Source organism: Fundulus heteroclitus, chromosome 11 (genome assembly GCF_011125445.2).
Source record: "Fundulus heteroclitus isolate FHET01 chromosome 11, MU-UCD_Fhet_4.1, whole genome shotgun sequence".
Lineage (NCBI taxonomy): Eukaryota > Metazoa > Chordata > Actinopteri > Cyprinodontiformes > Fundulidae > Fundulus > Fundulus heteroclitus.
The window spans coordinates 25,571,142-25,585,498 of NC_046371.1; the positions used below are offsets into that span (position 1 = coordinate 25,571,142).

The following is a 14,357-nucleotide window of genomic DNA, read 5'->3' on the forward strand; positions in this document are numbered from 1 at the left end:
TTGACAGACCTCCGGGGCGAGGACACTAATAAAATTCAAATAAACCGTAAGTACAGATATGCGCCTATAAATATTTACAAAAGGTGGAGACACTTTTGTTGGAGTTTTAGTTTAATGTCAGGGCCCAGTCTTTTTGAGCGAGTGCATATCTTCTGTCCGTTAAGAGGTCCGGGATCACTCCAGACCCAGGATGTAGTTGATGCCTTGGACGAACCCGATGATGACGGGCTGCCAGGCCACCAGGTACCGAAGCCAGTCTAAAAGCTGTCCATACATCACATGTGGCCTTTCCCAGCTGGAGAAGGTAATTAAGGTAAAGACCGACTCAAAATAATCCGAACTGATTTGAAGCCTTAAAAAGGTTAATAACAGCGCATCAGAAGCTAAATGAGAACATTATGGAAATCTAAATTTATTTTAAAAAGTCAAGCTCATAGAAAATAGAGTGATACATTTCAAGAGTTTATCTTTGCCTTCTTTGATTATAGCTTACAGCTAATTAAACGACAAATTTCCACTACTCTTTCCACAGCTGCTCTGAATTTGGACTCGATAAAACACAGAGGACCAACACCATCAAATGACGCCCCGAATCATCATTAAAGCTATAGTTGGCTCAGAAACCTTTTGTTATACCGGGTGAAATCGTCCTTCCATCCTGAAAGTACTAAATACATTATGTATTCAGAAAGAGGAGGTTACTTTTTTTTTTATTATCTCTATGGGAGCTGCAGGCCTGTAAAAACTCTAACCAATCACTGCGCTTCGCACTGAAGTGCAGTGATTGGTTATGTCCCTTCAGTTCCAGTGGGATCACCTCATCTATTGGTTGTCCCACAGGCCAATCGTTCTGATGCGCTCACATAACACCAGTGTGCGTCTGCATTCCTTGTTAGTCTCTCCGCTTGCTGGCTGTGCATGCGCACTTCTAGTGTTTATGTATCCCGTTAGCTTAGCGGTTAGCTTCGGTGTTAGCCGTTCATTGTAGCTCTGCTGCTCACGCCGTAGACTTTGAACATGGCGGAGAGTCACGGGAAGCAAACCGTGCACAAGTTTAAGAGAAGAAGAGTAAGTACTCAGTAGAAAGAAATAAGACCAGAGTGGATTTGGGAGATTTTCCAGTTATTCAAAAAGGGACTTGAGGAAACTTCTGGAAAAATTACTGACTCTAGCTTTAACTGTGGAAACCTCCCACTGGACGTCAAGCAACTTGGATTCTGTTCTTCCAGACTCAAAGGGGCCTTGATTTCCAAATGAAATGCAAACTTTACTTTGGGCCACCAAGTAGCAGTCCTGCGGATACATTTTAAGACCACATCTTGGATACGCCTGTGTTTTGTGGCTCTTGAAGCACTGACTCCACACCTTTTTGTTTTATTTTGAGAATCATCTCCAGGCGATTCCCTCTTATCCCTGTTGCTTGTACATTTTTTCCTTCCACTCAACTTCCAGTTGATATCTTTGGGTGCAGCACAATTTGCTTCTTAAGCAATACCGTTTTGTGGCTTACTCTCCTTGTGCAGGATGTCAATGATTGTCTGACGGACACCGGTCAGGTCTCCCCAGGATTGGATCGGCTATAATATTTTTGAATTAAAAATATTTTTATTGGCCTGGAGTAATTCATTTTTGGGTTGCCATTGGCATTAGTCATATTCCTCTAAATTAGCAGAAAAAAACATTTAAAATGTATCAATCTGTGTGTATTGAATCTATAACTGTTCTTTTTTTAACTGAAATACTAAAAATAATTGATTTACTTTTGTACCAGTAGAATGCCATGTCTGGACACTGTCATCACATGCCTCTAATGGATCTTTAACTGAGCCATAAAAAAAGGAACAAGAACTTGATAAGCAAGCTATAAAGTTTCTAATGTCCTAGAGTTAATTGAGATTAATTTCAAAAAAAGTGCTGAAAGTGGCAGCTAAACTTTACAGTTCAAAACTTCCGCTTCGTCCACAACAATCGATTGTTCTCTCAGGACGGAGCGCAGCGGCGTTGTTTGTTTTTCCACAGTTCACACAGTCTGCTTATTCTTCATTTGCAGCTTGAAGCCGCACACAGAAATATTTCAATATTCCACTCAAAGTAAACTAAGAATATTCAGTTTTTAAAATACTAAATAGCAAGAGATAAGCTTAGCAAAGAAAGTAGTACATACAGTTACGACGTTTTATGGCTGAAAGAGTCAAAAGGATACGGATTACTGAACATCCTCTTCAGATCCACCTTCTCTTTGCAGTACGGACACATCTGCTTCTTCCCAACGATGCACCAGCCTCTTATGCAGAACTCGTGGAAACTGGACGAGGAGTTAAGGCTTCATGTGATACAGCGGCTGGAACTCGGGAAAGCGTCGCACAACAGGATAGCGGCAGTGAACGGGCCGACTGCAACCAACAAACTGGTCATTTCCAGGAGTTCATGGGAAAAGATGGGCTTAAAAATTACAGAAAAAAACAAAAAACATTTGTTTTGAGTCTTTGCCATAGGACAGCTGAGGGAGGATGACTCTTTAGAAATAGAACAAATTAATCATAGATCATAAGACTTTTTAATGATATCCGATTTACTAGAAAGTTCCCCTTAACGCTGCACATTTGAACATTAACATTTTAAATCATATTGTTAAAATAAAACTTATTGTGGTGACCGAAAATGTGTATTTAAATGATACATTTATTTGTTTACAATGTTAAAAGAACATGTGAGTCTAAATGCTTAATTGACAGAAATAGGAGGAAGATATTGATTACTTGGTTACTTTATGGAATGAGTTACCTCTCTAAAGCAACCCAGGTCTGATTAATGGCACCGTTCTGCTCACTGAATGGAGCTCGGTTCAGCTGCTCGACCTTCAGCCGTCGCAGGTTTTGACACGGCTGGGGATCAGTCTGCTAACAACTGCCCCTGCTGCTGGATCAGACGCCACGGGATTTATCAGAGCAACTAAAGCCGAGTGGACGCAACCACTGTGGAAACTCTGGCAAGGACGACGGTTTGAAGGAAGAAAAGATACCAGCAGGTGGCAGTGATAGAAAATATCCCCTGAATATGGAGGGTTCATGTTCATACGTGAGATTTATTCAGAAACGTCAATTCTTTAATTGAAGACTACCATTGAGACCACTTTAGTCCGATACTGCTAAATAAAAACATTGCGGGGGCGCTATTCTTCAGAAGGGATACGGAAGCTGGTCAGAGTGGGAGATAAATATGAGGAAATCCTAGAGAAATACTATTTAAGGAGAACAACTGTTTAAGTTCCCCTTTCCAGCCGGACAATGATGCTCAACACACAGCCACAGCTTTAATAGCATCCTTTGCAGCAAAGCATGATTGTTAGAATGGCCTAGTCAAAGTTGACAGCAACCAACTTAAGGCTGATACTTTATGCCAGCTGAGGCTCTCTAACCAATCTGACTAAAGCTTGAGCTAGTTTTGCAAAGAAAGGACCAACATTTCTGTCTCCTGATGAGCCAGGCTGGTAGAGACATAAAGACGTAGCTGTATTTGCAACGAAAAAATGGTTTTACGAAGCAAAGGCCGATTTTTAACAATCCTGCTGCTGTCAGTAGGTCTTTCTCATGCATAAATATACGTTTTGCACGTTTCTTAAAAACCTCCTCCCCCTATTTCTTGAGTATGCTAGTTTTAATAACAGGACAATATTTGTTCCTATGTCGTAAATTTGCTTTTTGCTGCTGGTACAGCTGGATTTCCCTACGGTGGGAAAGGAAAATCCTCCTATTGCGGTTCCAGTCACAAGCGGTAACTCTGCAATCTGCAAGTGGCTCTTTGGACCTTCCACAACGGCTTTTTTTCACTGAATAATGAACTTACCATTAAAAGCACCGGTGATGTCTTTTAGATCTATTTGACATGTCAATAAAAGGTGAAAAACTATTAGCTTTTTGGGGATAATTTTCCACAAATAACATCACATGGAAGAAAAATGTAACCACTTTCTTCTTTTTGCAAAAGGTAGATGTTTCTCTATTTTGAAGCCTGAAAATAGAAAAAGTTTGTTCGAACTCTTCTGCAGTACCATGTCTTTTTTACAAAGGTCATAAAACATTTGCAGCGCTAAACTAATTTTACTCAGCTGGATGCAGGCAAACATGGCTCTTTGCGGTATAAAGGTTGCAGAGTCCTGTTCTGGACACGACGAGCAACAGTTTCATAACAACAGAGTTTTCTACTTGTTATCGAATCAGGCAGAGTGCATTCCAGAACCCAGGCTTGTACGGTGGTTGTTGCGGTCTACAACATTTAGGAGATCACGATTACTGTTGAGGAAGTAATTTTAAAATGGACAAACAGTCTGGGATAAAGGTCAGGCTAACCCTGACAATTCCTCTTTACGTGTTGTTCCTAAAACTCTTTTGAGAGAGTAAACATCCCGCGACGCACCTCTACTTCTCCTTCACCGATTAAAAAGCCCGTCGATGGGCGGGACGGGAAGGATACACGTGATTGCAGGACAATCTGTAGGTGTTCTCGATGATCCCTTCCTCACTGACGTCGACGAGGATGGGCTGACCGCACACGGCGCAGATGTTGTCCGAGAGGTGCTTGGTTGGCATCCCGGATGCACTGTAATACTGGGATGAAAAAAACAGAAACGTTCAGGTAAAAACTTTAGGATAGGGCTTTTATTCAGTACAGGAAGGAACAAACATGGCAGCTCTTCTGTGCGTGGGGGAAAAAAATAGTCAAAACGCATTTGAAACAGACTGAATTCATTTGATTTGACAGTCAAATCATTGCATCCAGATGTTGATGGAACTACTGAGCTACTTGAACCTGTTTCGCACCAAACGGACCTTATGATCGTCTGGCTGCAAGACATTTTCTCTTAACTGGACCCCTTTCATTTTGTTTATATACTCACGCCAACGGTTGAGGCCATGAAGTCTGCACACATCTCTGCAAAGTCTCTCCCAAGGACCCCGTAGTACAGCCCGTAGAACAGCAGCGAAACGCCAAAGTCCATGGCGTCCTCTGGCTTTATCCTGGAAAGACGATCAGAGAGCTAAACCAGACCAATCAATGCCTAACAAAAAAACTAAGATGAACACTGCAACACAATGATCCAATTAACAGTAATTTACTGAGTTTGCTTTGACTTATTTGGGAATTTTTATAACACAGACGGCACATTTAAAATGTAAAACCTTAATCTTAAAATGCAATTTGGATTAAATGAACGGCGTACGAGTGCTGACCACGTTTTAACGCCTCATCCTGTAAACAATGAAACTGAAAACAAAAGCTTCCTCTCCATGACAACCCTGGTTTTGGAAAATCAGGAAGAAAACAGAGATTTGTTACGTGCAGATTATGTGTTTTCAAGCTCTCCGTGTGACTTTTAAAAGCAAAATATATGAACCGTGGCCATTTTAGGAAGCAGACCACCCACCTTATAGGCTATTTACTGTCAATCTAGGCTCTAAAACAATGAAGTCAAGTTCAGTGTATTATGCCAAATTATGGCAATCAACTAAATACATAAGAACTATTGTTGGTCCTTGAAATTACATCAAAAAGTGGTAAACGGACCTACACTGACCGCTAACTTTATAAAAAAAGGATTATGAGCCTTTACCCTTTAACCTGGTCCAACATGGAGTTAACCTCAAATATGGGAAAAATAAAATAGCGATATGTCCAACAGCTTGTTCACAGGAGGGTGGACTAAAATGATATGTAGGATTTACCATAACGTACAATATTTATTTCTAAAGTGCTTAAAATATAACATAGCAGCTGACCGAAGTGCTGCACAAATATAAAAACAAAGAATAATAAAACAGTAAAACAGATGAGTAACCAGAATACAAGTTAAAAAGTGCAATATTAAGACAGATATTAACTCACTCTGGGTTGAAAAGCAAAGACAAAAAAATGTCTTTGTAAACAAGTTTTAAAAACAGAAAAAGATGGGGAGTGCCTGACCTTCAGTGGCAGCAAATTCCACAATTTCTGGCTTTCTGAAAAGGTATTTGGAACTGCTAAAGGCATCTGGTCGGACGATCTAAAATCACGTGATGGCATATAAAGGCGCAATAGTTCAGACAAATAAGAAGGGCCAAGACCATTTAGAGACTTAAAAACAAACAAAAAGAACTTTAAAATCGATTTGAAACTGAAACTGAAGCCAATGAGGGGACGCCAAAAACCGGAGGGCGGCCTGACTAACTTTGGTAAAAAGAGAGTTGCAGTAATGCAGACGTGAAGTAATAAAAGCGTGCATCAGTCTCCAAGAGAGGCCTAGAAAGGAAGGGTCTGATTTTCGACCGGGCGCCTCAGCTGAAAGAAAGACGACTTAACCACGCCGCTGACATGACCGTCAAATTTCAGGCAGGGCTCCGTTTTCACCCCTAAGTTTGTGATAGTGGATTTTTGGTATGGAGCCAAAGAGGAAAAATCAAAAGGTGGGGATTTTGCTAGAACCACCAGATTTAAAAATCCTAACCTCAGTCTTTTTTTTTTCATTAAAAATGGAGGAAATTAAGTGCCCTCCATCGTCTGACGTCGTTGACAGTCCAGCAGAGATTCAGTGGAACCATTATATGTTTCACAGGGAAGTAGACTTGATAGTCATCAGCATATAGATGAAACTGCACACCATGCTATCTAAAAATAGAACCTAATGGCGGTAGATAAAGTGAGAACAGGAGAGGACCAAGAATGGAACCCTGGGGTTCGCCCCAGGGCAGGGCAGCAGAAGCAGAGGTAAAACCATCCATCATCACACTAAAACTTCAATCAGAAAGGTAGAATATCTAAACCAGTGTTGCCTGCCCATTGCTCTAATTCAAAAGCACAAGTAAAACACGGTTTCCAGAATCCACTGCTAAAAATATATCATTAAAAACCCGTAAAAGAGCAGATTCTGTGCTGTGGTAGGTTTGGAATCCAGATGGAAGACCTCCAAAAACTCAAATTCACCCAAAAAGGCCTTCAACTGGATAGAAACAACATTTTCTAACAGTTGCCAAAGAAGGCAGGAGCTTTTCTGGCCGCTTTGTGTACAGCTACCTCTAAAATGAAATGCCTCACAAAATGTGATTACCTATGACCAATAAAGAAACCGAATGTTACAGAAATGTGTAAGACTGCTGACGGCTGACCTGCAGACAGCCTCCACAAGCAGATTTAAGTCACAAAAGGCTTTTGCTACAGAAGCTGGCCGCTCATACACCGGCATACGAATGGAGAGTTGAGAGGAGGGAAAAAGTAGGGTAAAAAAAGGCTGCAGACGCGGGTTTAGTGTGTTATCCTGCTTAAAGTCAGTGCAGCCATGTGGCATTTTAGAGCACTTTGTGGTTCCCTTTGCATCAAAGCTTTATGAAGATGCTGCTTTTATTCTCCAGCAGGACTTGGGATCGGCCAACACTGCTAAACGTACGGACGAGCGGTTAAATGGCTGCGCTTGATAGGCTGATCGCTGACTCAGCAACTCATGCAAAAGGAGCCCAGACCAAGCATTTAATCCCTCAATTGTACAGTACATGGAAAAAAACACATAACTTTCAGAAGACTCGTAGAAATATTCATTCCTAATATAATGCTCTAAATTTTCTACATAACACGTGTTTCAGTTTTGCTAATCAAACTAATAAAAGAAACATTTCGATGGCCTAATGCAGAGGTCACGGATTAGCGGACCAGGGTCCGGATCCGGACCCACCTGCTGGCTAATCGGGACCCAACCTGATTTACAACATTTATATATTACTGCATGTCCAACGACAGTGTCTAACTCAGGGGTTAAAGTTCTCCGTTGCTGCGACGGATTTCCGTCATTTGGAAATTGAGCGCAAAAAGTCCCGTCTAGACTTTTTATTCAAGGTTTTAATCTGAAGCTGCTCTCAACCAATTAAAACCTGGCAGAGGCGGGACATTGGCCAATCAGCAAGAGAGTAGGGCGGGTCTTTGCAAAGCGGACATTGCCAGTCTGAGGTTTATCGGCGTTCAATCATTTTAACTTTTGGAAGAACATCTCAAACTGACCACAGATGCATGAATGAAAGTAGCGGTGGTCAAAGATTTTCTTTGGATTAATGCAAACCAGCAGGTCAGAAAGTTCAGCAGAGAGAACAGCTGACAACAACTTCCCTCGGTACGCGTGTCAATCTGCTCCTGCATGAATTATTTCCACCTGTGGCCATGTCGTCTGTCAGCGTTTATTTTCTCGCTGATAAACGCGGCGGCTAACCAGGGATCTCCTCTTGATGCGCTATTATGTTTTATTTAAAACACAAAGAAGAGTAACGCGCTAGCTCAGGCTAATTTAGCATGACCCTTAAAGAAGAAAAGTCGACATTTAACTGGGTTCGATTTGGAAAAAGTACAAAAAAAAAACTGCGCTGTTCTGAAACAAAGAAGGCAGAGCTGCATCTGCTGTCGGTATGCAGCAGTGATCACCTGATGAGCAGCTGCGCTCCAGGACAATAAATAAAATGACAAGGATTTTGATGCTTGCAGATTGTTAAGAGAACTACATCAAAAAGATAAAACAAATAAACTGCAGCTACAACATGGACTGGAGAATGGGTTCTAACTGGGTGAGGCCAGAGAAAGGCGATTCTCAGAGAGTTTTTTTATTAAGTTAAAGTGGAGCGTGGACACAGGGTTCATCCTGGACAGGTCTCCAGTCACTGGGCTAAAGTATAACCATTTTATTAAACTTCAAAAAAGTTAAATCATGCCTTTTTATAAACTGTAATGATTAATTGGTGAACAATAACGGGCAAAGCAGAGACTGATTACTGTCGTGCAATCTGTGTCAAATTAAAATGTATTATGTCATGATAGTGTTGGTGATGTGTCCTGCATTTCCAAGGCTGTGTTTGGTTTATATTGAATGTGACAGGTAGCACCTTGATATGTGCTTGAGGTTGGCTTTGTTGCCAATCAAACTCAGGTTTAAAATCCTTGCAGGGCAGCCTAAAGCTCACTTCTATCATTAAGCCATAAAATAGAAATTAAAAAAAGTTCAGGTGTTTTATAAAAGATGAGAAAGTCAAGAAATTGTCTATATACCAAACTGTGAAAGATTGTGGTTCTCTATTTCAAAAAGCACTTTGGATTTTAAAATAGAAAAACATTCTATTTTTATGTTATTTTTTTGTGGATGCATAAACATTTTATTTCAGTGTTAAATACTGTTTGAAGTAACGGATTGTAATTACAAATGTGTCCGGACCTTTACTGGTTGTTGATGTTCTTTATTCGGACCCCGCTGATTTTTAATTAGTGACCCCTGGAGTAATAACCTGACAACAGCCAGCTGTATGTATCGCTCCGCCTAGCTCCACTCACATACATCTGGGACACGGCTCCTTGAAAATGATTTCCCCAACCAAATTTTTGGTCTGGCCAATCAGGACGCAGGGCGGGTGTTTCATGGATGTGACGTAGTGGAGAAGCCACCGTGAGATTCCAACAACAATGGCGGCTCGCATCGAGGAAGCCAGCGTTAGCATTGATGCTGCTATTTCCTCCGTGTTGTCCAATCTATCTGATATTGTTTCATTAAAAGAACATCAGAGAACGGCTCTGAAGGCTTTTGTTGGTGGAAACCATGTTTTCGCCCTTCTCCCGACCGGATTTGGCAAGTTTTGTTTTCCGGGGCGCGTACGCGGACGCGCCCCGGAGCGGTTAGCGGTTAGCGCTAACCATATTGGGAGGCCTATTAGTCCTCAACGCGGTCCGCCCGGGATCGACTCCGACCCGCGGCGCTTTGCCGCCTGTCTTCCCCCTCTTCCTGTCAGCTCACTGTCAATAAAAGGTGTGCCACTACAGTGTTTCCCGCATGGATTTGCTTATGCGAGGCGGACCGACTCGCGGAGCGGGGGGGGGGGGGGGGTGGACGACACGTTTTCCGCGGCCGCCTCGCCAAGATAGCGCTGCGGGAAACCCTGCACTAGAGCCGCAAACACATAAAAAAAAAAAAGTTTTTTTTTTTTTCCGGCGTCGGTCTCATCAGCGTCACGGGTTAGCTTCGGTGTGACTGGTTGAAATAGCACGTTGATAAAGATGACAGACAAGTGGCTTATCCAATCATATGCAAGGAGTTTTGATAAGCCCCAGCCTTCAGTAAAGGCAATGCCTATGGCCGTGTCCCAGATGTATGTGAGTGGAGCTAGGCGGAGCGATACATACAGCTGGCTGTTGTCAGGTTACTGGAGTAATGCATTGCGCCTGCATTTGGATTCTTAAAGCAGTGAAGAATTTAAAAAAAAAATAGCACCATCTAGTGGTAACAAAGTGTAATGCATCGTGGAGTCCAAGAAGCTCACAGAAAATGTTCAACTTTCAGTAACACCGTCTATCCACGCGAAATTTTGCATCATGTGGGAAAAACAAGAATTTTCTTTTTTGTTCTTTTGCACAGCTATACATACCTGAATATAAGGTTAATACCAAAAAGAGTAAACATGACGACGCTGTAGCCAAATATCCCTGTGGCGTAGCTGATCTTGTACAGGAGGAGGAACCACTTGTACACCAACCTGCGAGCACAAACAGACGGTTTTGAAGTAAGAACAGCCTGTGAACGACGGGTGCTTTAAAGCAGGTCAATATCATCTAGAACTGAGGCTTTTGTGCACGTTTAAGCACCGGGGTTCACCTTGGGGTGGTGCAGGCCAGCGGCTTGCGCGTTGCACGGAAGGAGATGTATGCTGTGACGACGGAGAAGATGAACCACGTGATCAGAAACCTCCACCAGTGAAGCTTGGTGGTGAAATAGAGAGGAACTACCCACATCTGGAAGAGTGTCACCAGCTAAACAACGAGACAATGTGAAGAGAAATATAAAATGTTCCTTCTCTTTGTAAGCAAACATTACAGTCAGGCGCTGCCAAAGATATAACCTAAGAATAAAAAGTGCCTGTTCTTCACTCATAAAGATTCCACAATAATATATATTTTCCACATTAATGCAAACGCACATACCTCTGGTCCCCCTTGAACAGATTTTGTACTCAGCATGAAAACCTTTACATGACGATATTTTCCAAATTCACACTCAGAGCCTGTGTCTTTGGTGCCTTACGTTGTACGACTTCGGGTGTCTCTGCTTCCACTGAACCAGCACCAGCTGGGCGACCACCAGGGTGACGATGAGGATCAGGACCATCTCGGCGTGCATGGCCTCGTGACCCTTGTGCTTGGCGTGCATCCTCGCGTGCTCCACTCTGTGGAGATGGAGAAGAACGTACATAAGCTATTTGTGCCGGATGCGGGCTCGTGCTGGGAAATGAGGCACACGTGCTGAGGGAAATAGTTTACATACGCTCATCGCTAAAAAAAAAAACAAGGCCGAGTAAAATGTTTTTGTTATTTTAACATAGCTGAGATTAGATTGTCATGCATAAAAGAGACAGAGGCAGATATAGTGAGTTATCATTGGTGCGTGGTTAGAAAAGTAGCGTAAAAATCTTGTGCATCTAAAGAAACCACGGACATGCAAAACCGAGCTGTGCAGTTAGTGTGGTTCAGATACTAACCTCCATTTTTCTTCTGGCGAAAGCTTGGACGCGTCAAACTGTAAAAAGACAGAGCGTAGAAAAGTCACTTTGGAAAAGTTAGAAAGTAGAAAGAGTGAATCAAGATAAATTGTTATATTGTGAACAAAGACGGAACGTCTTGTGATTCTTTCGTTCTCCGTTAAGAGCCAGAACTACAGTCCCGATCAAGCAACCTGCAGGGCTTGACGTAAGCTCTAAGAAGAAAAACGAGTAGCAGCAGCTCAAATTTTCCCAAAAAATAAAATAAAAAATAAAATAGTTCTGGCCAGGGAAAAAACCTGATCTTGGCATTACCTGATGTTATATGTTTAGTTTATGTAACTTTTATTTCACAAAGTGAGACAACTGAGTGATATCTCTCAATTCTGGTTAAAGGCAAAAAAAAAAAAAAAAATTGTTGGTGTAAATCATTACCATCACCAATGAATCAGTGATTGAGATGAGATATTTTGTTATTTACCTTGACTTGCTCCAATTATATATATATATATATATATATATATATATATATATATATATATATATATATATATATATATATATATATATATACATACACACAGAGTTCTTTTTAGTAAAACAAAACAGGATGTTATTTGATGCAAAGTGATGTAAAAATTAGGGCTGAACGATTTAAACGAAAATAATCTAATTGCGATTTTTTTTTCTTAATATTGTGATTTAATGCGATTTTTTCCCCCAGTTTAATTTATCATGTCTTTTTAAACTTATACAAACAACAAATTATTTTGTTTCCTCGCCATGTGGATTAGTTGCTAAAAGACCCGCAGCGTCTAAACTCAGAGCAGAAATGATCGCGTTCTGCCTACAATATATTTCAACCAAAATTGCAATTTTGACTTTTCTCTGCGTTAACCACAAGCAACAAAAATGGCGTCTAATTAAAGATCTTTGTAAACAAGGACTACGTAAAACAAGAACTTTTAATGTTTCTATTAATCAGAATATTATTCAAGAGAACAGCTTTTAGTTGATTTGGACATCAATCCTTGTTGAACATAAAGTCTATGTATTAAACTGATTGACCTGTACTTAATGTTATGTATGATTATATAAACTCTAAAACAAGTAACTGTCTTCTCTTCCATGTGGAGGCAAACCCACTTTAAACATTTTACCAACACCTAATGGACGTGTCTAATTCCCTAATTGTTACATAGCCAAAAATTGTAGACTCTGCGATTTGGAAATTGCGTTTTTTTGTTCAGCCCTAGTAAAAATGCTTTGAAGCATAGATTTAACATTTTCTGATTAATCCAAAACTGTATATTTTTTTTTTAATCAAGAAACCATCTTTATTCCCCTTTTCACAGATTTTTTTGAACATTTATAGTTGAAATAAAACATTTTGAAAAAAGAAAATCAGAATAACCAGGTCAGATATAAAAAAAAATAAAACTATATATATATATATATATATATATATATATATATATATATATATATATATATATATATATATATTAATAAACACGTCATAATGTAACGTCAATCTTAAGTCTATCTATTGAAAGAAAGCATTCCAGAGTAATTAACAATCATAATGCATCAGCTGTGCTTAGCAGTTGCTGATCCTCCCAGCTTGTTGAGCTTGTTTAACTACCTGAGATGAATTCATAAGCTGATGCATGCCTCCCTAGCCTCACACGACAAAAGCACTAAATGTTAGCCGTCATCCTAGACAGTTGTCCAAGTAAAGGTTCAGATCTCCATAACACTGAACACTGGATAAGCCGAACTAAATCATTAACTAGTTCATAACGTGGACTCTTTCTTCTCGCACTCTGATCTCATCACTTTGAATGAGGTTGAGTTGAAAACACTGAAATGTCTCAGGAAGTGTTGATGTAGCTTCCACTGAGATCCCCCGACCTTTGAACCCCACCAGCCACATCATCTCGTAGAAAGGATCCGTTTCAAAATGTCCATCACTGCTCAGCGAGATCCCCGGGGAGGAAACTAACTCTAATCAATAAGAGGAACAGACAACCAGAGTTGGTCTGAAATGATAGCAGGTGATGCTTTATCCTCTTAGCGAGCCTGTGGTTCTTTCTTTCTTTTGCAGCGCTGGTTCTACCAGCGGAGCTGTCAGTTTAGCCGACAGCGTCCTTTCTCCCAGAAATCGCCGCCTGGTGATGGTTTGGTTACCCGGGGGCAGTTAGCTGCCTTTGGAGCTAAATCTGGGAACAGGAGCTAACTCGGAAGCTAGCCCCTCCTCGGGCTAACCTACGGCCGCCTGGTCAATCTGTCACCTTTCAACGCGGCCCGCTCGACTCACCTGGTTCGGTTCATTGTGCTGCCCCAGCCCGTGGTCGTGCTCCACACCGTCAACCTCCACCTCAAACACTCCAGCCATCTTCGGAGAGCTTCTTTACCGTTCCGGGGCCATTAGCATTAGCGGAGCGGCTTAGGAGGGTCACTTCCGGTTTTTTTAAACGCCTTCAAAATAAAGTTCGAAAGTGAATGTAGGTCAACCTGGAGAGCTGGGGTTTTTCTCACAGTTAAAATCTGCAGTATCACGTTCATGTTTTCATGTACCAATGTGCCACATGTCAGCTAATCTGATATTTAGATTTTTTTAAACGTGTTAAAAGACATGTTTATGCATACAAAGTTGCTAAAATATTAACTTCCTGCTTGATAAAACACATTAAACATGTACTATTATCTTATTTATGGTAACTGTTACATTTCATATAGAAAAAACAAAACATAGAAAGCGCTATCAACAATACTCACTGCAAATTTTATTGAATATCTCTCATTGGACAGTAAGCCAAAACAAGTTTT

The 14,357-nt window shown here is 40.9% G+C and overlaps 1 protein-coding gene across 1 annotated transcript; it reads right to left on the minus strand.

The window, feature by feature from the left end:
- Nucleotides 1–93: 93 nt before the first annotated feature.
- On the minus strand, nucleotides 94–13,989 carry rnf121 (ring finger protein 121). Its single transcript, XM_012867115.3, has 9 exons — nucleotides 13,846–13,989; nucleotides 11,526–11,563; nucleotides 11,072–11,213; nucleotides 10,646–10,800; nucleotides 10,419–10,526; nucleotides 4,898–5,018; nucleotides 4,474–4,607; nucleotides 2,204–2,305; nucleotides 94–295 (listed from the first exon to the last, which is right to left on the minus strand). Exons 1-9 carry the CDS (start codon nucleotides 13,921–13,923, stop codon nucleotides 175–177), a joined length of 999 nt encoding a protein of 332 aa, XP_012722569.2. The 5' UTR covers nucleotides 13,924–13,989; the 3' UTR covers nucleotides 94–174.
- Between the last annotated feature and the right edge of the window lie 368 nt (nucleotides 13,990–14,357).